The sequence below is a fragment of the Odontomachus brunneus genome, unplaced genomic scaffold, assembly GCF_010583005.1.
Source record: "Odontomachus brunneus isolate Ranch 3 - 2012 unplaced genomic scaffold, Obru_v1 Obru_scaffold_214, whole genome shotgun sequence".
Classification (NCBI taxonomy): Eukaryota; Metazoa; Arthropoda; class Insecta; order Hymenoptera; family Formicidae; genus Odontomachus; species Odontomachus brunneus.
This window is the reverse complement of record NW_022639664.1, coordinates 103,855-127,989: the sequence shown is the minus strand read 5'-3', so window position 1 is coordinate 127,989 and position 24,135 is coordinate 103,855. Positions and strand designations below refer to the sequence as shown.

At 36.3% G+C, this 24,135-nt stretch overlaps 3 protein-coding genes across 8 annotated transcripts in view; 1 reads left to right on the top strand and 2 right to left on the bottom strand.

The window, feature by feature from the left end:
* LOC116852311 overlaps positions 1-17,446 on the top strand; it is a 36,936-nt gene extending 19,490 nt beyond the window's left edge. For 4 of the 6 annotated variants that reach the window (XM_032832515.1, XM_032832514.1, XM_032832513.1 and 1 more), the window contains 11 exons: positions 3,473-3,812; positions 7,256-8,726; positions 11,639-11,754; positions 11,830-11,970; positions 12,045-12,142; positions 12,219-12,402; positions 12,707-12,929; positions 13,035-13,285; positions 13,370-13,581; positions 15,908-16,064; positions 16,188-17,446. In XM_032832515.1, the coding sequence (XP_032688406.1) occupies positions 3,495-3,812; positions 7,256-8,726; positions 11,639-11,754; positions 11,830-11,970; positions 12,045-12,142; positions 12,219-12,402; positions 12,707-12,929; positions 13,035-13,285; positions 13,370-13,581; positions 15,908-16,064; positions 16,188-16,301 (3,285 nt within the window). In that variant the 5' untranslated portion in view covers positions 3,473-3,494 and the 3' untranslated portion in view covers positions 16,302-17,446. Of the gene's footprint in view, positions 1-1,594; positions 1,642-3,472; positions 3,813-7,255; positions 8,727-11,638; positions 11,755-11,829; positions 11,971-12,044; positions 12,143-12,218; positions 12,403-12,706; positions 12,930-13,034; positions 13,286-13,369; positions 13,582-15,907; positions 16,065-16,187 lie in introns of those variants that run through there. The other 2 variants (XM_032832517.1, XM_032832518.1) reach the window with 2 other exon arrangements.
* On the bottom strand, positions 13-2,486 carry LOC116852312. The gene is made up of 2 exons (XM_032832520.1): positions 2,291-2,486; positions 13-1,702 (listed from the first exon to the last, which is right to left on the bottom strand). Exon 2 carries the CDS (start codon positions 1,092-1,094, stop codon positions 225-227), a length of 870 nt encoding a protein of 289 aa, XP_032688411.1. The 5' UTR covers positions 1,095-1,702; positions 2,291-2,486; the 3' UTR covers positions 13-224.
* Positions 17,447-18,287: 841 nt separating the features above from the next.
* Positions 18,288-22,211, bottom strand: LOC116852318. Its single transcript, XM_032832528.1, has 3 exons — positions 21,371-22,211; positions 21,129-21,275; positions 18,288-18,857 (listed from the first exon to the last, which is right to left on the bottom strand). The coding sequence occupies exons 1-2, from the start codon at positions 21,808-21,810 to the stop codon at positions 21,197-21,199; spliced, it is 519 nt and encodes a 172-aa protein (XP_032688419.1). The 5' UTR covers positions 21,811-22,211; the 3' UTR covers positions 18,288-18,857; positions 21,129-21,196.
* Between the last annotated feature and the right edge of the window lie 1,924 nt (positions 22,212-24,135).

Genomic DNA, 24,135 nt, shown 5'->3' with positions numbered 1-24,135 from the left:
TATATATATATATATATATATATATATATATATATATATATATATATATATATATAACTTATTGGCAGAGTTGGCTGGTTCCAGTATGACACGGCTTTCGATCGATTACATTTGATCGTGCTCCGCAATTATGCGCTCACCGACAACTCAATTGCTCGTCGTTGACGTTCTTGCTTTTCGCAGACAGTCGGCCTCCACGCTCCATGTAACATCAGCTGTTCCGCTTACGTCACTCGGTCCCGATGCTCGTGCCGAAAGTTCTCAGCACGCCTGTCTGTCGCGGTGGGACGAGCCGACGCATTAACGATTAAGGAGGAGTCGCCGTTGCATCGTTTCCGCACGCATCGGCCGTCACCATGTATCTCCGTGACAATCTTCGTGACGACGGTGACCTGACGCCGCAAGGACTTCCGCGTCTGGTCGTCGTATTTGCCGGACTTCCCCCGCTGGTAGCCTCTCTCTTTCACTTCGTTTAACGCGTTGTCCAAACGCTCCCGACTCGATGATGACATCGTCACGCGCCAACAATCATCCTCGTCGTATTGCCCGCTCTTTTCGTGGCCGGACGCGCCTCCGACAAGCTTCCCACGCGAACACGCGGTCTCCTTCTCGTTCCTCTGATCTTTTGGAGGCTTTTTCAGGTCCCCCCTCTGGCAATGGAACTTTCCGTAATCGATCGTGGTCTCCGCCGCCTCAGGAAGCGAGTCGAAGATCACCTTGCCACCGTCGCCCACGAATCTTATGTTCTCCTTAGAGGAGTCCGGTCCTAGGAGGACCCGGCCGCCGTCGCCGGTGTACTCGATGTCGCCCACGTTGTGATTCACGCTCAGGCGACAGCCGTCGCCGACGATGTGAACGCTGCCCGAGTTCTTCGTCAGGATGACACGACAACCATCGCCCGTAATCTCCAGCACTCGGTGATTCGAGTCCAGTCGGACCACCAGACCGTCACCATAGAACCGTTTCACGCTATCGTCCACAGCACCGTTCTCGCCGTCCTCCGCAGGATGCTTGCACCATCTCATAAAGTTCCCGCGATTCTTTCTGCTCAGCTCCTTCCTACCCGACTGCTCCTTGGCGCGAGAGATCGTCATTGGAAGCTCTCTTTTCACAACATAGGGGTTCACACGGCTTGGGATCTCTCCGTCGCGATAAACGCGATGAATATCCGTTATCGCGAATTATTGTTGCGCCAACACTGATGATGTTTTTTGTCAGATCCGACAATGCTTCGTTTTTCTTCTATCTTCTTCTTTCCGGAGGAAGCTCTCAATTGCCTCCTTGTTGTTTCTAATCCTTCATGAACAATATATGTACCACAGTAGAAACGAAGGGAAGGTGAGCTCGAAAAGCAGAATCCTCGCGGAACGATGGAGTACGACACACACGAGAAAGAGAATGAGAGGTGTTTACGTTATGGAGAACGGCGTGACACGGCATGTTGCCAATGTGATGACCGCGTACAAATAACGAATCTCTTGTGGTGGTGGTGGTGGTGGTGGTGGTGGTGGTGGTGGTGGTGGTGGTGTGGTTGCGAGGCAGCGGGTTCTTTACCGAGCAATCGGCCGCTCTTGCTTCTATTATCATTCGGGGGGACTTCCCGAGACCTTCCGGAGCGACAACACGCGTTCGACATTCACGGTAAAGTGCCTCTTCGCCAGAGTCGTAGCTAAGCATCGCGGCGCCTGATGGAAAACGTCTTCTGCAATGAGAAATTTAGTTGTGACGTGTAATCGTAGTGTTCATCCGCACGTTTAACCTCCAGATGTTAATCTCTCAATTCTGTGAAATTAACTAACAACTTTGTAAAGAGTCTCTGTTTCAATTCCATCTCGACTAGTAGAATCTCTACTATATTTTTGTTGGTTTTGACATTTTTTTCTTTTCTTAAGAGCAAAGTAATTTTACGGAAAGTCTGAAAACATAAATTATATTATTCTGATGAACAAAAAACGAAGCTTCTGATGCTTCTGACAAAAAACAGGCTTCTAAGAGCACGGATCTTATAGTGTTATAACACAAATATATATATATATTTACGAAAAAACTCAAGTTGGATTTAATATAATAGTTCACAAAAATTTAAGTTAGATCTAATATAATAATCTAGATATTTTGGACTCTTTTCAGTAATCAAAGTAATTTTGTTTCTTTTTGTAAATCTCAACAATTTAAGCTCGGTACAAAAGAAATAATTTTGCAGAGCAAAGTAATTCTGTTTCTTTCTGTAACCACCAACAATTTAAACTCGGAACAGAGGAAGGAATGTAGACTTAAACTCGATACGAACTTTGTCTCGCGAGGTTTTTTAAGTAACTCCGTTCCTGGCACGTATGCCACTCTCACTGTCGACTTCTCGCAAATCGGCGTTTCGCGCGTGAAATACTACGTCATCTAGTCTGGGTGGGAGTCACTTAATGAATCAACGTAGTAGCTCGGCGTGAGAACATCTACGCGCGTACGAATAATCTACGAGATATCAGGCCATAAACGTATGATACGCGATAGAGGGGAATTACCTCGGCGTGATATGTAAGCCTCGGCGTAATCGTGACTTCATATCTGCATAACACGTACTTGCTCTTTATCTTAATATGAATGTGTTGGAAGAAAAGAGAGACGATAAATTGATAACAGACTGCCGTCGTTGGCTATAAGAAAAAATTATTGATCTGTTATTTTTTTAATAGATAATAGAGTTAATTTGGAGCGCGAAATTTACAAGATGTAACTTAACAATTATTCATTGAGAAGTCACATTTGTCGAATAGTTAGCGAGTTTACCCTTAATTTGCCGCAGATTCGGAGAATGTGTCTAGATGTTACATTTCGGGGTCCATTCGAGGTCCATTCGAAACGACTTCCTTCATTGCGAAGATGGAACGAGTACACCATCAGACTAATCCAATATAGGCATGATTGGAACGCCCTATTCGATTCCGAAACGAAATAGACTCGGACATGCAAGCTAATTGCTCCCGTTTATGTCGTTGATCGTGCGGGCACTGTTTCCAGACGAACTGGGCGATCGTGCGAAGGGTCTCGTTATTCCAAAAACTAATCATATATATAGAATTATTACGTCTGATCCATACAGTTTCTTAGAATAGGATACTATTCTAAGATACCTATTCTTTACTGAATATTCTATACTTTATTGAATTTCGTCGAAATATTCAGTTGATGCGCAAAATATTTGTTATTTTTCTATTAAATCCTTGCACGAAGTTTAGGCATTAAAATGAAAATAGAAAGTTCTCATTAAATGTGTAAAAATATGTACCGAGTCGATGTGGTCTATTTTGTTTGTAAAAATTATTGATCCTTCGGAATTAGACAATTTCGTTTTCTATTTTATTTGACAGGCACGACAAACTTTTTGCACGTAATAATATTTAACTCTATGTCACATAATTACATCCAATAGGTAGTTTTATCTTTCTCGTTCATTTCTTTCTTTGGGGTGTTTCAGTGAAAGATGGTAAGATATCGGAATGAATGATTCACTGAAGACAGTCGCGATGGAGACGTATTCCGAAGAGAATTGCCTGAAAGTGTCTTCGCCGATACAGAACGTAGCGCGGCAAGACTCTGGCGTACCGGAAGATCTCGCTTCGCCTGTTAACGATGAGACACGACCACTTAACGAGGAGGATCCGGACCTCACGATGAATAGCGAATGCAACATCACGGTGATCCACATCTCCGAATCGCAGAGTGGCAAGACTAGCGAAAAGTCGCTAAGTGAAAATAAAGACAGTAAGGATGGCAGTGACAGCGGAGTCGAGGGCTGCGCGACGGAAGTTCCGAGAGTAAGTTTCAATGATATATGAAAAAGATTATTTATATGGAGAAAATTCTCGTGTACGAACGACCACGTACTGTCTTACTTTAAATACTCGAATGGCCGCATTTGTCAGATAATATCTAATATTTATTTTAGTTTAAACAACCGCATTTGCTCAGCTCATTTTCTCTTTATTTTCTATATTTTTATATAGATATTTTCTCTATGCACTGAAATATCTAATAATTGGGTACTAATAGTGCATATACAGGATGTCTTATCTTAACTTTCACACCGAAATATCTCGAAATATACAAAAAATACGAAAAAATGTTTCAAACAAAAGTTATATGATTCGATGGAGGACATAAGAAGATACCATTGGTTTAATTTTGGGTGGCGCCGCTAAGGTCGAGGTCAACTTTACTTTTTTAAATAAGAATATATATTTTTATTACGGAATTTTATTCTACGTAAAGAAACAAACAACTTTTGTTTAAAAACATTTTTTATATGAACTCTATTTTCTAAGATATTTACGGAAATATCTACAAAATTATTGGTTTTAATAATTTTTATTCGAATTCTATCAACTTTACCGAAAAACAGTAAGAGATAAAAATCGTTTATTTTCTTCTCATACAGCTCTGAGAATTTAAAAAAAATTTTTTAATTAACTTTTTAGTACTGAATTTTCTTGCATTTTTTTGAAGTATTAAAAAGTTTTTAAAAAATTCTGAAAAAATCCTCACAGCTCTATGAGAAGAAAATAGATGATTTTTATTCCTTGCTATTTTTCGATAGAATTTGAGTAAAACATTATTGAAATCAATAATTTGTAGATATTTCCATAAATATCTTATAAAATAGAGTTCGTATAAAAAATGTTTTCAAACAAAAGTTGTTTGTTTCTTTACGTAGAATAAAATTCCGTAATAAAAAAAATATATGTTCCTATTTAAAAAAGCAAGGTGACCTCGACCTGATCTTGGCGGCGCCATCCAAGGTCAAACCTATGATACTTTTTTATGTCTTCCATCGAACCATATAACTTTTGTTTGAAACATTTTTCCGTATTTTTTGTACATTTCGAGATATTTTGGTGTGAAAGTTAAAATGGGACACACTGTATATACAGGGTGTAAAAAAATTAGATCGACAAACTTTGAGGGAAAATAGAGAACATAAAAACAAACATATTTTGTTCGTAATGTTTTTCTCTATGACGCTTCGTAGAGAAAAACATTACTTTAATATTACAGGGTACAAAATAGGAATTTTATGATTTCAATAAAAAACAAATATATAAGTAGAAAAATTACATTTATTTCAATTACACATATATATTTTAATATTTAAAAAATGAATAAAAGAACGGAACAAAAATGCGCAATTGATTAGCTCAATTTATAATAAATGTTCAAATATTCCTTCATTTGGTTTAACACAAAGATGACATCGTCGAAATTCGGGTTAACGATTCTGTTTCTGTTTCAATGCCTCATCGATAAGAGTTGTGAAAGTAAATATAAAATATCCTTATGAAGTACGCTTCATTAATAAACAGTATTGAGGGGAAATAGAAGATTTCAACATAAACATTTTTTGTTAATATTTCTCTCTACGATATTTCGTTTCGGTCTTAGTCCACGTAGTATGTATTCAAACGCTCAATGGAGCAAAAGTCTTCAATTATATCTTAATAAATTTGATGTGATTTGTTTATCATTAAGGAGCGATATTCTTGGATTGAATTGAGTGACATGCATCTTATTTATGGAGCAACTAATTGCAATGGACGGGCAGCACAAAGAATATATCAACGACGATATCCTCGTCGTCGCATTCCACATCACTCCATTTTCGAATCCATTCATCGACATTTGCGAGAGAATGGTTCTTTTAGAAGATCGAATGGACAAGGACAACGACGTTCAGTGAGAACTCTGCGATTTGAAGAGCAAGTTTTGGCAGAAATAAAAAACAATGCTTCCACTAGTATACGTGCAATTACATTTAACATTGGAACAAGTAACATGAATATATGGAATGTTCTTTATGAACAATTATTACATCCATTTCATCGGCAACGTGTACAAAGTTTAAAACTTGAAAACTATCCACGACATTTAAAATTTGCGCGATGGTATTTGCAGCAGTGTGAAACACACCCCAAATTTTCTTCTTTAATACTGTTTACTGACGAAGCAAGTTTTATAAGGACAGGTATATTTACACACAATTCTCACGTTTGGAGTGAGGATAATACTCATGCTACATTTATTCGATCACATCAAGAAGGATTTACGGTTAATGTATGGGCAGGTATTACCAATAACTTCCTTATCGGGTCGTACATTTTACCTTTACGATTGAATGGCAATATTTATCGTATTTTTTTCGAGGAAGTTTTGTCAGGACTCATGAAAGAAGGCAAATGTAGTTCCAACACGATGGAGTATCTGCCCATTTTAATGCTACTGTGCGCAATTACTTGGACCAAAGATTTAATGAGCGCTGGATAGGCCAAAGAGGTCCTATCGCATGGCCTCCTCTGTCACCAGATTTATCTTCGCTTGACTTTTTTTATGGGAACATATAAAAACTCATTTATGAGACACCTATTGAAACAGAAGCAGAATTGGTAGCCCGAATTACTGCTGCAGCATATCAGGTTCAGAATATTCCTGCAGTCTTCGAGCGTGTGAGACAATTAATGTTTCGACGATGTCATCTTTGTATTGAAGCAAATGAAGGAATTTTTGAACATTTATTATAAATTGAGCTAATCAATTGCGCATTTTTGTTCCGTTCTTTTGTTTATTGTTTTTTGAAGATTAAAATATATATGTGTAATTGAAATAAATTTAATTTTTTCACTTATATGTTTGTTTTTTATTAAAATCATAAAATTTCTATTTTGTACCCTGTAATATTAAAACGAATCGTTGTAGAGAAAAACATTATTAACAAAATATGTTTGTATGTCCTCTATTTCCCCTCAAAGTTTGTCGGTCTAATTTTTTTACACCCTGTATGTATTTACTTATACCAATGTAAAATATTTTTCAAAAAAGAAATACATTTTCTTAAAACTTTAAGAAAACCTTAGTTTTTTCATGAAAATAATTATTTATTCTACTTAACTATTTATTATACTTAAATAACAATTTAGATTTAAATAAATATGTTTTTATAACATCCAGCCAAATAAATATTTACTAATTTTTTTTCAGTGTAGATATCCTATATTCTATATTTCCTTTTCTACTCAAGTAAGAAATTAGAAATTGTGAATTAAAGTGAAATTAACTCTGTTGTTAATTTTTCTGAATCTCAAATTCTGCCATTAATCCCTTAGAATTTGCAATAATACATAAAATAAGATATCCTGGATAGGTGGCTCATATACCTTTGACATTACACATGAATAGTTCCTGCAAATAGCTTTTTATGCCGTACTCACAGGTACGTAGGAATAGTGCCGACTACGGGAGCAGTTGCGGTGGACTGGACGAGGCCTCTTGTGACTCCAGCCTCGTCAGTTGCTGTTCCGTGTACGAGGACCCCTGCGCCACGCTGCCAGATGATGTTCGCCTGGGTGCTACTGGTGGCGAGGGTACCAGTGAAGGTGGCAGCGAGAGCTCGTCCATCGCTGGCAGCGTATCCGTGCGAACGAGTCGCGTGAACGTGAAAAGGGCTGCGACGATTTCCAGCGCGGCGAAGAAGAAAACAGCCGGTACCGAGTCCCAAAAGGCCATTCGCACGAAACCAACCACGACGACATCGAGCACGAGCGTGAGCGTGATGACGCCGCGATCGAAGTCACGGACAGCCACGCCGAGGAACATATTGACCAAGACACAAAGCGCGAGCAGAGAGAGAGGAGAACGGGACCGGGCACGATCGAGAGAGAAATCGAGCGCCAGGGAATCGAGCTCCTCTTTGATCACGGAAGTCAAGACTCCGGCTGGTGGCCGCGCTATGCCAGTATACAGCTGCCGTTCCAGCACGGGCACCAGCTCCTCCAATCCGGCGTCCACCTCTACCTCGTCCTTTACGAGGACGAGGACGAGAGCGTTGCCCGACTCGTTGCCGTCCGTGCTGACCACGGAGATCAACAAGGATCTCGCCCAACGCGGCGCTGTGAGCGTGAGAGGAGTTATCAAGAATGACTCGAGATCCAGAGCCGGGTCCAGCACGCGAGGATCACGCACGCCAGTTTCAACGCCGTCCGAGGATACGAGATCGAAGATACCATCCTTGTCGACTCCCCGCGTCCTTTATACTGCGCGTGCCGACGCGAAGAACTCTCGCACGGATAAGGCGGCCGTCGGGAACGGCGGGCTAGATAACAAGGCGTTGGACACGTATGCAACATTACCGCGCAGAAACAGAAATAAACTCGTGATCTCGAAGAACCCTAGCGAAAAGATAGACAACAACAATAAGGTAACAACGATAAGCAGCTCTGGTAGTCGAGATGCCAGTCTCAACAGAGCCATCGAGAAGAGAATTGCCGGCGCGAAGGAGTCTTCCGTCGGTCACAAGAGCTTGCCCCCGTATCCCAGACACAGGACGGCCGAGAGGACCCGTATTTATCACGAGACTAGCGCGCAGACCGGTTTGACCGGGCAGGACATCGAAAACGCGTTGTCCGGACTGCCGAGTGCGGTGGCTGGACCCGAAGTCATCGAAAGGCTAAACAATAGTTGCCAGACGGAGGATGCGTGGGACGATATGCAAGATAACTTAAAACGCTTGAACGAAGAGAACGATACACGGAAGGAAGAGAACGAGAAACTGAAGCTCGAGCTGGTCGAGGTAAATCGCCTGTTGGAGGAGGAACGAGCTGACCATGCGTTCGCGCGGCAGGAGCTCGACAGAAATGCGCAGCGAGTTCTGGCTATGTTGGGCACACCGCAATCGGAACACGCAGGTAAGCGAGTTCGACAGCATTTCGCGTTTCGAGTGTAAGACGCGCGAGCGATGCATTTATTATTGAAATTACTAGCACATCAAATTTCTTAGATTTAACATGTTATTATGAAGGATGTATTGCCTATTTCTCAAAAATAATGAAAGAATTTTAAAAGAATTAGAAATTAATATACAGAGTGAGCTAAAAGTCTGGATACACCAAAATATGTCATAAACGATACATTTTAGAAAAAAATGTTTCGAATAAAAGTTGCGACTTAAAAAGTCGCATTCAACAAAAGTAGTTCTTTGACCTAGGATCGCGTCGCCAAGGTCAGGACAAGGTCAACTTTGCTTTTTTAAACAGAAACATGTATTTTTTATTACAGCATTTTATTCAATGTAGAGACAAATAACTTTTGCTTGAAAAAATTTTTTATACGACCTCTATTTTCTAAGATATTTACGTAAATATCTACAAAATTATTGGTTTGAATAATTTTTTACTTGAATTCTATCAATTTTACCGAAAAATATCAAGAGATAAAAATTGCTTATTTTGTTTTCATAGAGCTGTGAGAATTTTTTCAGAATTTTATATTAACTTTTTAGTACTGCATTTTCTTGAAGTACTAAAAAGTTAACACAAAATTCTGAAAAAATTCTTAGAGCTCTATGAAAACAAAATAAGCAATTTTTATCTCTTGATATTTTTCGATAAAGTTGATAGAATTCAAGTAAAAAATTATTCAAACCAATAATTTTGTAGATATTTACGTAAATATCTTAGGAAATAGAGGTATGAAAAATTTTTTTCAAGCAAAAGTTTGCTTTTTTACGTAGAATAAAATTAATAAAAAATATGTGTTTCTATTTAAAAAAACAAAGTTGACCTTGTTCTGACTTTGGCGACGCCATCCTATGTCAAATAACTACTATCGTTGAATGCGTTTTTTTAAACCTTACAACTTTTGTCTGAAACATTTTTTTCTAAAATGTATCGTTTATGACATATTTTGGTGTATCCAGACTTTTGGCCCACCCTGTATATTACATTTAAAACTGACTACAGACAATTTGATATTGATTCAGAGTCTAGATCATTATTCCAGTTTGAAGTGTAAATCCAACAAATTGACATGTTATGAAGGGTATATTGCTCATATCTCAAAAATAATAAAAGAATTTTGAAAAAAAAATTATAAATTAATATATATTGCATCTAAAAATAATCGCGAACAATTTAATATTGATTTCGAGTCTGGATCATTATTCCAATCTGAAGTGTACATTGCTTATAACAATATAATATATAACAACATCAATAACAGTTTAACCCTTTACATGGCAGGCAAAATTTCACTATGTGTGCCATAAGTGGCAAGACAAAAAAGTGATCGGTTTTTAAATATCTAGAGTATCTCTTGTTCAGGTCGCTGAATATGAATATAAGGTCAAAATTTAATATGGCGAAAAGCATTTTGAAACAAGTTCACGCGTCGTATGTTACTGAGCCTCGCGCAGCTTCCCATGCTTTGAAATTTACCATACAAAAAAACACTCTGAACATGAATAAAATATTCGTCTTTTTTCTTTTTAATATAAATAAACAAATGTAATAAAAGTAAATTAAAAATTTTTTTAAATTAGGACCATATTTTCATATTTAGCAACCTGAGAAACCCCTAGATACTGAGTTTCATAACAATTACATAATATTTTGATATTTTGGTCGCCATATTGAGTCCGCCATTTTAAATATCTCAAATTTTACATCAAATTCGTAATCAGCGATCTCAAAAACTCCCAGATATCAGTGGTAATCAATATTGTATGACATTAATTTATTAATGTAATTTATTTGTTAAAATATCAATATTGTATGATATTTTTTACGCTGGACGCCATATAACGTCGCTGCCAAATTGGGCCAAATAAGCGTTGGACGCCATATGGCGTCCTTGCCACGTAAGGGGTTAATGATGCATTATCTCATCTCTTGTTAATAATGCGTTATTAATACGTCATTTTATACGTCATCCTACTATTTAGGAGTATTTTAAATCGTGTCACTATGAAATATATGTTACTATTTTTAATTAAACCAAAAATAATTAAAGAACAATGACAAAAATTTCAATTTTTGTATACATTGTACACATACACCTTAAATATTCAAATTGATGTATGCCTAGTTTCATATTGTGATTCAAAAATAAAAGTTAAAAAGAAAAGTCAGAAATAATGTAAAGTAAATAAACTATAAGAATGTTAAAATATGTCGTTATTTAACTATATCATATATATATATATATACATTTTTATAAGGAAAATGGAAATATTAACGTATTTCTAATTTTCAGTTACTTTTGCAAAAATTATACAAGCAATATATCCTTAATATTGATTGACAAGTTGGTGCATTCTTTCTCGATTTGTTTTCGGCGTTTCGTGAACATTTCAGTTCACTCCATCCATTTAGTTCACTCATAGAGAGAAGAGCAACTTAATACTATTGTTTTTTCCTTTGATGGAAAAAAATCTCAGTTTATTTGACAAAATGGAGCTCGAAAAACGGAAACTTGGTAACGATATCTACGATACCTTCCGTATACGATACCCGTTATCGCGACCGGAAACATTTACCTACATTAAAATCTCGCTAAGATAGCGCAGAACAACTAACTAAATAGAAATCTCTTACAGAAATCTTTGTATTCCTTTACAACAGAATTTTTATCTGGACTTTAGACAACAGAAAATCAGTTATATAAGTTTTCCTTCTTTGTAATGAAGTGAACTTCCTTATAATGAAGGAATATTCATGAAATATCAGAAACGAATTGATAAGAAACAAAACTCCAATCCAAAATATTATTTCACATCATGAAATATCAGTTTAGCACGTAGTTTATTGACATCTATTTTCAGATGGCAGCGACAGTTTTCTCGAGCTGGAGTGTCATATACAATCCTCGGGACAAGTGGTTGCTAATCAACAAATCGAAATAGCTGATTTACAATCACTCTGCCGCATGTTAAACAGGGTAAGAATATGCGATTAAAATATAAGAATTACCGGTGTATAGAAATGACATTTTTTAACGACACTTTTATTCAAGGACTTGGACAAAAGCCTAGCCGCGCAGAAGGCTTTGCTACAACAGCAGCAAGAATTGGAGGCCGAGTCTGCGGAAATGCAAGATTTCCTTCAAGAAGAGAAGGCGACGTTGGCGGATGCGCTTAAAGACGCCGAATTAGAGGTACGTTTCTTCTAAGAGTTTTTTCAAAAGTACAATTTTTTATCGTCCATCTCAAACTCGCCTGTTTCCCACAGCTCAAGAAGAAAGAAGCGACTTTGGTACAACGAGAAGCAGAATTGGAAAGGCAAACGGAGGAGTGTAAACATTTAGTACGAATTAGCGAACAGAGAAGGTATGTATTTGGTGAACACTGTTCTGAAGTAGCTAAAGAAAATCTTCACAATTGCTTACTTTTATTTTGCTTGTAGACAAGAAAATTTATCGATGAGTATGAAATTGAACGCCGTCGAACGAAGAAGCCGAGAACTTTTGCTCACTCAAGGCGCTGCTATGTCCGGCGCGGCTGTCGCCCTTTCTGGACTTGGTACCAGATTAGAGGGATTAGTAGATCAATTAATTGCTTCTTATAATATTTCAGTAAAAGATCTTGAGGTAAATGAATTGAAAACATTATCCTCGTGTGCAAAATACTTTGCAATATCATTGGTGATATCTTATTATTAGAATAAATAACTATCTCAAGCAAAAACCATTAACTGTTGATATATAGCTAAAAATAAATAGAAGACACGGAGACAATGATAGTAGATGAATGAATAGTTTTAATACATTGATATATAATTATTTCCTTTCACGCAATATGTTCTCAATAATTATAAAAGACAAATGTACTCTTGTACGTTTTTTTCTGAGACCGTTATCAAAATAAGAAAATATCAAAATTTTTTCTTCAAAGGACGTCATATATCATAATGAAGCATACAGCAGAAGTAACAGTAGCATGGAATCTAGTCCTGTTAGCTCTAAGCAAAGTTTAAAGGAATGCACGCCAAGTCCCAAGAGTGGATCCTTCGTTTCCGCGGTGATTGGCGCAATTCGAAACGCTGCGACGCATCCTTTTGCGACTCGGAATATCGACAAGAAGTCCAATCTAGATTCGTCCAAGCAGATTTATAAAGGTAATAACGGAATACACTACAAAGGAGATTGTAACTTAGTTGTGGCAATAAACGGATTACACGCAGATGTTTTTAAACATACCTTTTGCTTGAAATTTTACGTAGAATTAAGCATGGAATCGTCATCCGACTTGTTGGACTTTGAAACTGAACCTTGTCTAATGATGGAAAGCGTCTTAGAAGACGTGTCCTTACCCGACACGTATTCGCACAATATGGTGTCGAGCAGCGATTCTCTACGTAGAGCGTTGAGCTTTCCTGAAACGGTGGACGAACATAACATGAGGAAGTCGAAAATCAGCGACGAGTGCACCAGTCTCACGAATCTCACTCAGGCAATCCTGCATCGTCGTAAAGCAAGTATACCTCGCGTCGAATCGAATTCACGATATTGGGAAAGGGTCGATTGATAAATATCGCATTATTCGCATTATTTGCAGGTGGAAGACGAGGGTGACGACGACTGCGATTCCGTGAGCGGGTCCGACACCGGGACCAACGATGGTCCTGTGCCTATGACGGATTATTGTCCACCCGTGGGTCTCGTCGATCAAGTGATTGACGTGGATAATCTTGTTACGAAGCTCTTGAAAGTACTGCGAATCATACAGCTAGATAACGATACGTGTATACAGGAATTAAAAGAAGAGAGGTAAGTTTGTACATGAATATAATTACTGTCACACGAGGTTTACGAAAAAACTTGCCGTGACCAAATTTCTTATTTTGCATGATAAATTTGTCATATTCAGAAAATATGTTTGTACTTTGTTAAAAATTTATGTTTAATTCAATCAAAAACATTACTAATGTTTTAGATTTAGTTTCCGGGTTTGAGCCGCGTGGATTTATCTTCGTTTCTGATGTTTCGCGAACATTTCAGTCCGCTTCATCAGGGACTGAAATGTTCGCGAAACGTTGGAATCAAACGAAGATGAATCCACGCGGCTCAAATCCGGAAGCTAAATCTAACATGGACACCGCGAAAACCTACAAAAATCATTACTAGTGTTATTAGTTTCTGAAAGATAATGAATATAGCATTTTTTTACACCTATATATGTAATATTGGTGCTTCTAAAAATGTTAATATAAGATGTAAGTACTAGTGCTCAAACTAATCCTGGATATATTTATATTGTTCATATTGTTTTGGTTGTTAAATATGAATATTTAAAGTAAAAGAGTACTTAATCTTCTGAGTACTCTTATTTTGATCTTTAAATACAAATATTTAAACTAATAGTGAAATATTAATGGCACATAAGGAGCTAGCACGGATGTCTTAGTGCTATTAAATACTAATATAATTTTAATATTAACATGATTGTGGGAGGATAAAAATGTCCAGTATGTCAAACGCACGTATCGAAATTTTCTCTTCGACTACCGTACGCGGAGAATCAACCTTCCATACTTAGACCGATCCTTGAGTCCCAAATTTAAATATATATTTTCATTAAAATCCCAAACCCCCATTAACCGAAGACTCAAATAGATTCCTTTTTTTATATATATGTTGCGAAAAAACTGCCTCCGCCAGAACTCGAACCTGGAACCTCCCCACTTTCCGGGCGGGACGCCTTTCCATTCGGTCACCGAGGCTTCGACAGTAATCTCGCAACACAATATTTATAAATTCTCTAAGATGTAAGGTGAGAGAGAACGAAAGAGTCGATCTCGTAAGAGATGTTATTGTACGAGAGAGAGGTAGCATATTCTTCCTGCCGATGCTTTTAAGATAAACCGAAATAATAGAACGCTCCTTTATAGAGTTAACTAATAGTGAAATATTAATGGCACATAAGGAGCTAGCACGGATGTCTTAGTGCTATTAAATACTAATATAATTTTAATATTAATATGATTGTGGGAGGATAAAAATGTCCAGTATGTCAAACGCCCGTATCGAAATTTTCTCTTTGACTATCTAGCTCCTTATGTGCCATTAATATTTCACTATTAGTTAACTCTATAAAGGAGCGTTCTATTATTTCGGTTTATCTTAAAAGCATCGGCAGGAAAAATATGCTATCTCTCTCTCGTACAATAACATCTCTTACGAGATCGACTCTTTCGTTCTCTCTCACCTTACATCTTAGAGAATTTATAAACATTGTGTTGCGAGATTACTGTCGAAGCCTCGGTGACCGAATGGAAAGGCGTCCCGCCCGCAAAGTGGGGAGGTTCCAGGTTCGAGTCCTGGCGGAGGCAGTTTTTTCGCAACATATATAAAAAAAGGAATCTATTTGAGTCTTCGGTTAATGGGGGTTTGGAATTTTAATTAAAATATATATTTAAATTTGGGACTCAAGGATCGGTCTAAGTATGGAAGGTTGATTCTCCGCGTACGGTAGTCGAAGAGAAAATTTCGATACGTGCGTTTGACATACTGGACATTTTTATCCTCCCACAATCATATTAATATTAAAATTATATTAGTATTTAATAGCACTAAGACATCCGTGCTAACTCCTTATGTGCCATTAATATTTCACTATTAGTTAACTCTATAAAGGAGCGTTCAAATATTTAAACGTTTAACATAGAATACATGTATATATCTTTTATGTGTGTGTGTATATGTGTGTCTATTTTAAACATTTAAATATTTGTATTTAAAGATATACATACATACATACACACACACACACACATTCTACGTTGAAATATTCGTCTTTAAAAACCAAAAAAATAAAAATGTCGAAGATAAGGTATGGTCCGGGAATACTTTTTATCTCACTACATTTACATAACATGTGACAAAGTGTTAAGTAAATATCGCTGTATAAGTGTCGGTCCACAACCTTGCTTTAAGACGTAAGTCGTAAGAAACTGACCAATTATAGGTCTACTTATTTTTCTAAAAATCGACCATGGTTGGTTAATTTCTTACAGCTTATGTCTTAAAGTAAAGTTGTGGACAAGGGCTAAACAGAGACCGACTTCTAATTAATTGTAACGTCAATCGTTGACAGGTCCAATTTGGAGTCGAAGTTAGAAACGACTGTGACGGAATTGAGTGAGCTACGTAAGATTATTGATAGTCTTCATCAGTCATCGGAGGAAGTGTTGAACAACGCGTCGGATCGACAACGTAGCGTCGTCGAGAATTGTCGGATTCTGATGAAAGAGGTAATAGCCGGCGATGTCGCCGATACATTTATATAAAGTGTTGCTTCCACTCTACTGCCATATTTTTAAAAAATTACTGAATTTCTGGAGAAAAAGATATCAAATGGAATAATTCCTCTATAGGCGGGTAAGAAGGAATTAAAGTTTGACGAAGCCGTAGTTGCTATTAATAGCAGTCCTGGCGAAGTAGACTGTGAAGATCTCAATGCGAACGATGCAGCCCACTTACTCTCTTAATACCTTATTAATATTATATATTACTTTCCTATGTACTATAAACAATTTTGACTTTAGAAAATGGTTATGTCAATTTCGATAGTCTGTATTATATTGCATTACCCAGTAGACAAAAAACATTCAATCAACATCTTGTAATGTAATGTTGGTTTTATTTAACATTTTTTCACTTAATATTTTAAAAACATTTTGAAGATTACTGGATAATATGATTGAAATTTGTAAATTGTACATTTTCTTCCAAAAATTGTAAAAATGTTTTAGGAATATCAAAGTATCGAAATTATATTCGTAGTGATGTTGATATAGCGTTAAAAAAAAATTATATTTTAAGAAACGTTATACGCCACTAAATATCATCGAATTAACGTTCTATCAATGATTTTTGCTCACTGGGTAAGCATTTAACGAGTGATTGTCTACTGTTAGTCATGGAAATTTCGCTGAGATATTTCATATTGTCGCTTTAAAATCTTTTTCCAAATATTTCGAATGCTCTTGTTTCAGTTTTAATCGAATACATTTTTCACACATAATAACACTCATAGTTATAATAATTATGCCGTTTATTTCAGATTAAGATGCGTGTACATAGCACTGCATGTCAAAATTAAAATATAGTCTGATCACAGATTAAAATGGGTGCACGCTCGCGTCGTTGTTTTTAATAAGATAATTGTACATTTAAATGACTGTTTAAAAATAAGTTCTGGTTGAAATTACACTGAACTAATTATGTAGCATAGAAAGAGACGTCGGAGAGTACGTTTCTAATTTTATTGATTTTGCATTTTATATCCCTATCGACTGTAATATTGATCATAGTATATTTTTAATGTATTTAAAACAGCTCCATGAAATTGATACTTCCATCAAACTGATATAGACTCATGAGTAAATTATCAGCATCGAGTTTACTTACTTTTCTCACGTCACGACGAACAGGGTATCCTACTTTTATAATAATAATAATATTAGCATTTAATAGAGAATTTTATGGGCGCAAGATACCATCATTCAAAATGAAATCATTGTAAGAAATCGGAATCGAATATCTTTCAGCGAATTTTTGTTCGATCATGTAATAATTCCGAATTAACATAATTGTTGTGTGGAAAATTCAAATAAAGATAGCACATAACGAAGTATTTTGTAATAAATAGTAAATATACAAATAAACATACACTTGCAAAATGCTTCTCAATAGACAAAGACTAGAGAATAAAAAACTATTCTCTTATATATAGACTTTCTTCTCTCATTATTTAAAGATGTATATATATTAACGTTTGTAGGAACTGTATTTGTTTTATGACAATACGTTTCCAAAGATCTTTTACTATAGGTTGCTCAGTGAGTTGACATATATATATTGTAAACGTTTAAACGAGGTTTTCCATCGAAGCGCAGGATGATTGTAGAGAGACGCGGAGTATATAATATAGTTCTAAGCATTTCCTTGTCGGAAACATTGTGATGATATACATCAAAAAAAAAAAAAAAAAAAAAAAAAAAAAAAAAAAAAAAAAAAAAAAAAAAAAAAAAAAAAAAAAAAAAAAAAAAAAAAAAAAAAAAAAAAAAAAAAAAAAAAAAAAAAAAAAAAAAAAAAAAAAAAAAAAAAAAAAAAAAAAAAAAAAAAAAAAAAAAAAAAAAAAAAAAAAAAAAAAAAAAAAAAAAAAAAAAAAAAAAAAAAAAAAAAAAAAAAAAAAAAAAAAAAAAAAAAAAAAAAAAAAAAAAAAAAAAAAAAAAAAAAAAAAAAAAAAAAAAAAAAAAAAAAAAAAAAAAAAAAAAAAAAAAAAAAAAAAAAAAAAAAAAAAAAAAAAAAAAAAAAAAAAAAAAAAAAAAAAAAAAAAAAAAAAAAAAAAAAAAAAAAAAAAAAAAAAAAAAAAAAAAAAAAAAAAAAAAAAAAAAAAAAAAAAAAAAAAAAAAAAAAAAAAAAAAAAAAAAAAAAAAAAAAAAAAAAGAGAAAAGAGAAAGAAACACACATGTATTTTAATGTTTAATCAAATAAATTTTCATATCGATACAAACACGTTGTAATTTATCATTATAGATTGTATACATAATTCTATACATAATTGAAGCGGTATTATATAGGTGGACATGCGGAAGCTACTACGATTGTCAATGCGGAAACCACCGATACATCCATACGTTTACACAAGAATGAATACGGATGAATATAATAATCGCGTTATAATAATACCACGATGCGCGCCGTTACACCAAAATAAAAATATAACGACGAAATCGAACGTTCGCGCTCGAATATCGCATCCAACGTGTCACCTCGGTTTACGGCGTATAAATACATTCGTCGTTCTCGTGGCTTTCCATATCTTGAAAATCGTCTGAAACTGCGGGGAAAAGGAGTTCACCAGAATAGACTAAGAGTGATCATTGATCTGAAAATTTCGCAATTAGTCCATCCATTTGTTCACGCTAGACAACGTATACAATTACATGTGGCTTGACGTTAAGTGGAGATCGTCGATCATATGCGTTATATTATACGAGTACTCGTTCACCATTCCTGTAGATGCAGATATCTCATCCCTATAAATGTACAATTTCTTTTTAAATCTCTTCCGAGCAATGACAATCCAACACAATGGCGCTCCATACACATACAGAAAAATACAGAAAAATACACACTGCATTCAAGTAAATGTTACTTGTTTCGAGTATATATTTCATAAGTTATACATTCGCAAATTTATCATAAGGTTATTTCAGAAATTTATACCGAGTTTATTCAAAATACATTTTGAACCACACTAAATTCTTTATTTCAATTAAGAATATTAAATTAAAACAAAAATTCGGTTGTTTACAACATAGAGTTAAATCAACTTTTTCAATGAAGTTGAATAATATTCTTGTAAAGGGAATAAATTTTTCTTTTGAGTACATTATAATGAGCTTTTCTCACATTTGTGATAAGTATATTTAAAGACTATTATCAAGAAAATATTCTACGTTGATGAAAACCATAAAATATTAGGTGCTTGCAAAAGTTTGTAAGGTTACAAATGATAGATGATTGTAGCAGCAACTAATTGTTTTCCTTTAAATTGCATTTTAGTTTTTAAATATTGACGATACACGATGAGAATTGATAGCTGATAATTCACAATTCCGAATAAAACGTTTAACGAGATTGAAGATAGAATCAGGCAAAGTTCACCTTCACCAGTACATGCTTTATCACTAATCGAAATGGAACTGCTGCAACAACTAAAAGACTGATTTGTGAAACCTGAAGAAATATAATATGGAGAAAATATTGTGTTCGTTGCTATCTGTGAGAAGTGGTTTAAAAAGTTTAGAAATGATAATTACAATGTCAACAATAAGCCATATTCTGGTCATCCAAACGAGATTCGGAAGCATTGATCAACGAAAATATTAAAAGGACTTGCAAAGCAGTTTGGAGTTGGTAAATTAACAGTATCCCGCCATTTGAAAGTAATGGGAAAGATCCAAAAAAAAAGGAAGATTACTTCTTCATGAACTTACTATCTGTCTCTCATTGCTTGCCAGGCATAAAAGTTTTTTATGATGAATAGTTATAAGGATATATAAGTGGATCTATTTTGATAATCTTAAATGCAAAAAGTCACGGATTATCTTCCGTCAACATAACCATCAACATCCATAACAAAATGCAACCACAGTCATAAATTTCTCTTGTATATCTAGTGGGACTAAAAAGAAGTTTTTGCTTTATGAGTTATTACCTCTGGGACAAATAGTCACAGAAGATCGTTACAGTCAACAATTATGACGTTTGACCAAGCCATGAAGGAAAAACGCTTTCGAATAACCGCGACGCAAAGTGATCCAGTTTCACAACAACACTAGGCCGCATGTTGCTGTTGCGATTAAAGAGACATTAGATTGAGAAGTCCTGTCGCACTTAGCGTACTTTCCAAACATCGCTTCATCTGATTTTCATCTATTCAGATCAATGCAGCACGATCTATTTGATACACAGTTACGAAATGCTGAGAAAGTGCGAAAATTGGTCGATGAATGGATTGCCCCAAAAGATGAGTCATTTTATCGGCGCGGGAACTATTACTCGAAAGATAACAAAAGGTTATTGATAGAAATGGCCAATACTTTGATTAAAATATTGTGTCATCTCATTATTATTAATTAATAAAAATAATCTTAATATCATACAAACTTTTGCAAGCATCTGATACTTAAAAAAAGGAATATAAGCTGAGTAATCATTTTTCTCAGCAGTAGAATAGTATTTTTTGTGTATATTATACCCGAAAAAATATAATCTCATCTTTAGTGGAAAATCCTCTTATAAATCCTCTTATTTAATACTGAGAAAATTTACTAAATTTCAAAAAACGTTTGTTTGGATAATATTGTGAAGATATTTGTTTAAATTAAGTAATTATTTTCTAAAATTAAACAAATTTATATTTAAAACTTCTTTATTTAATTTTAGAAAATAATTACTTAATTTAAATAAATATCTTCACAGTACTATCTAAACAAACGTTTTTTGAAATTTAGTAAATTTTTTTCTCAGTGTATATGAATTCAAGAGAATTCTTCTAAAACTAGAAAAAAAATATTTTAAGCTCAAATATAATTTCTCTTCATTAGAAGAGAAATACTTTTTCGATAAGTTTTCGCTTGAAACATGGACTTACCGGAAATAGCACCTTGCAATTAGAATTTTCTTTTTTTAAGGTGTTCAAATATTTTCTTTTCAGTCTTGGAAGATTTCTCTTGAGATCATAACGTGAGAGAATTCCACCAAGGATGAGATTATATTTTTTTTTAGAGAATGAGACGTACCATTTGTTTAATAAGCTCCGTATATGAAACACTACGCATAGTGGAGTCGAAGGACCTGGAATATCATCTCAGTGCACGTTCGCACTATCCTCAGGATGTAAGCGACGTAAGAAAGGCGCCAATAGATGCGCCAATCGTAACGGCGGTCTGCAATGAAAGAACCCCGTCCAGTGTCATACATCATGAGATCGAGGAAGAGGACAAGAGAATCACGCCGAAAGGCCGGAATCGTGTATTCTTACCTATGTATCGTCTTCGAGCTGGCCAGCTCGGTTTTATTCTGAAGATCGACGTTGGGCTTCTCACCGTTCGGCTGAATGCTATTCAGCTGGAGGTATCCACCGTGCTCGGGTATCGACAAAGTGGATGCGGTAGTGCCGGCGGTGGCACCGGCTAGCAGCAGTGCTTCGACCGGCGCGAACACCAGCACCACACCGTCCACGTGAATGCGGTAGTTCTCGCTACCGTTTTGCCGCTGGTCGTAGTAATTACTGTCAGACTGCGCGGCAGCCAAGGTCGGCGCGGTGGTGAAAGTGGTGGTCGCCTCCGTCGTTGACGAAACGAAGATCTCGGTCTTCGACTCGGTAGTCGACTCGCTGTCGACGGGTAGACAGCGGACGCTTGCGCCGAGGTACGCGATTAGCAGTACGGTCTTGAATATACGCATGTTGATCGAAAACATTGATGAGTGGCTGCTCGCACGTGTCGAGTTGTTCTTCCCACTCGATTCTTGCTCGTAGACTCGCGGAGTCCACTCGGCTCTGATGGCAAACTCGTCACGTGGTCTCCCAACTTCTCGAGCTGTTTCCTGTTCGACGTTAATTGCCGAGATTGCTCCTTGACGTATGGAAATCCTTCTACTTAATTAACAATCACGACCTAGTAAAGCCGTCGATCCTATTCGACATCGAATGACCCCGATGACCACTGGAACGTCTCCTGATTGAGCTGAGACGCGATTAAAACGGCGGCGGATGAAAGTCGCGAGCGAAACGATGGACGACGTTGAAGAACGTGGGACGAGGCGGACGTGTCCGGACGACACGGAGGATGCCCGAGGTGTGACGACCGGGCGATGTCTCGTACCAGCAGACGATTCCGATCCCCACCTGGGCGATCCGAACCTGAGCGGGTTGTGCCTTCAGTCGGTTCTGGAAACGGATCCCCGGAAAAGTTCAAGAACCTCGACCAGCAGCCTGACGACGCCGGCCTCGGTGCTAACGGCGCGTATCGCGCGTCATCACTTTTTGATATGCCGTAAAATTCTTGTAATTTACACGCGAGCTTTAGGTGTTGTCCGCCCAGTCCCGAGCAATTAGACTTCTCCAACTTCTCCGTCCATTATCGATGGACGCTTGTAAAGTCGATCGCACGCTTAAAAGGACCGACGCTTCCCTAATAACGAGTTCTTCAACGAGCGCGGACAGGACAGCGTCGTCGTTTTTTTCCTAGTCTCTTAGTCTCGTCATCACGCTGAATATTTCTCTACTAGCCGCACTTAAAAAAAATATCACTCAAATATCACTTACTCGATTTAATAATTCATTTCAAATACGTTTCAATTCAATTAATTGACAATCGATTCCGGGAAAATCGATCGAGGAATGTTCACTTGTCGATTGGTTTCAATGAATTCAATTAAAGTGACCTCGCATGTAAACGCACGCAAAATACGTTAAATTGAAGGATATATCCATAAAGCGACACTTGCAATCGATTGAGTAGATCTATAAAATAATCCGAACACTACCCCCATTTGTTCTATTAATAATGTACCGTGAATTGACATGAGAGTTATGCTGAGAGATAAATTAAAAATATACATTTTGTTATGTTAATTTATGAGAAATTATTTATTATTAGAACAAAAAGGAAATGTTCGGATTATTTTACAGATCTGTTCGATCGATTGCAAGTGTTACTTTGTGGATATATCTTTTAATTCTGACATTTTGTAAGAATTTTTAGCATACATTTCCTCGCTTCTGACGTCATTAGAAAGAAATAATAGTAATAATAATATTGGTCAATTATCAAAAGAAAAAAAGAAAAACATAGAAAATATGCATAAAAAGAAATACATAGTAAATATGCATAATATTAGCAGATAGATGTTGCGTGTACGTTGGTTTCACAAAACTAATTGTAATCTTAAATAATCGAATGCTCTTCGTTAACCGAATGCATTTCGTTTAATTAATGATTCAAAAATAGTAATAAAAAATTTCACTGCCAGATTTAGATTTAACAGCCAAAAATCTACGAGAAACGATTAGAAAAACTCAATCCGCATCTAGCATGTCGACCAGTGTAATCGCCGTGCAATCGAATATCGAATTGAGACTTTATCAAGAGGATAATGAGATTCTGTTTTAGATCTCGATATAACTAATAAGTCAACGAAAAGTTACTGATCTTGCGACGAATCGCATTTGTTCTCTATTTGATTTCTAGAAAGAAAAATTTATATATTTACTGCTGATACAGTGTCTACATCGTGTCGAGGCTCTCGAAACACCTGGAGATCGCTGTCGAAGAGACAGAAACGTGCTCGTAATAACGAGTTCGCGGATAAATAGCGGATAACAGGAGGAAGCTCGCGAAGATTGAAATGCGGAACTGCCAAGGTTGACTTCTGATCGTCGTCAACGAGGTATCAATGGCACGTTCACGTGTCTTCCGCGGCGGTAACCAGTTTTATAAAAAAAGGAAGAAGAAAAAAAAGAGGAGAAGAAGGAGGAGAAACGAAAGGGAGAAACGTGAGATGACGCCGAAGACAGAGCATGCTTGTATGTGTGCAACAGTTGTTACACTCCATGTGCGACCATCCTGCGCAGGTATACAGACACGTCTGCAGACGTGTGTATACATCTGCAGTAAGCGATCTGTAAAGGGCAATGTCCTATCGTGGCCGCAGCGAGTTCGTTTCCCCGATCTGCCGTCTTCGGCCGGCGCCTATTACCGTAACCTTGCCCTCTCTCTCTCTCTCTCTCTCTCTCTCTCTCTC

What these genes read in the sequence shown, in the direction of transcription:
- LOC116852318 (XM_032832528.1), bottom strand. Translation starts at nt 21,810, where the DNA reads ATGTTTTCGATCAACATGCGTATATTCAAGACCGTACTGCTAATCGCG. An exon ending in AGCTCGAAGACGATACATAG is followed by an intron (nt 21,276 to 21,370) that starts GTAAGAATACAC and finishes CTTTCATTGCAG; the next exon opens with ACCGCCGTTACGATTGGCGC.
- LOC116852312 (XM_032832520.1), bottom strand. Translation starts at nt 1,094, where the DNA reads ATGACGATCTCTCGCGCCAAGGAGCAGTCGGGTAGGAAGGAGCTGAGC.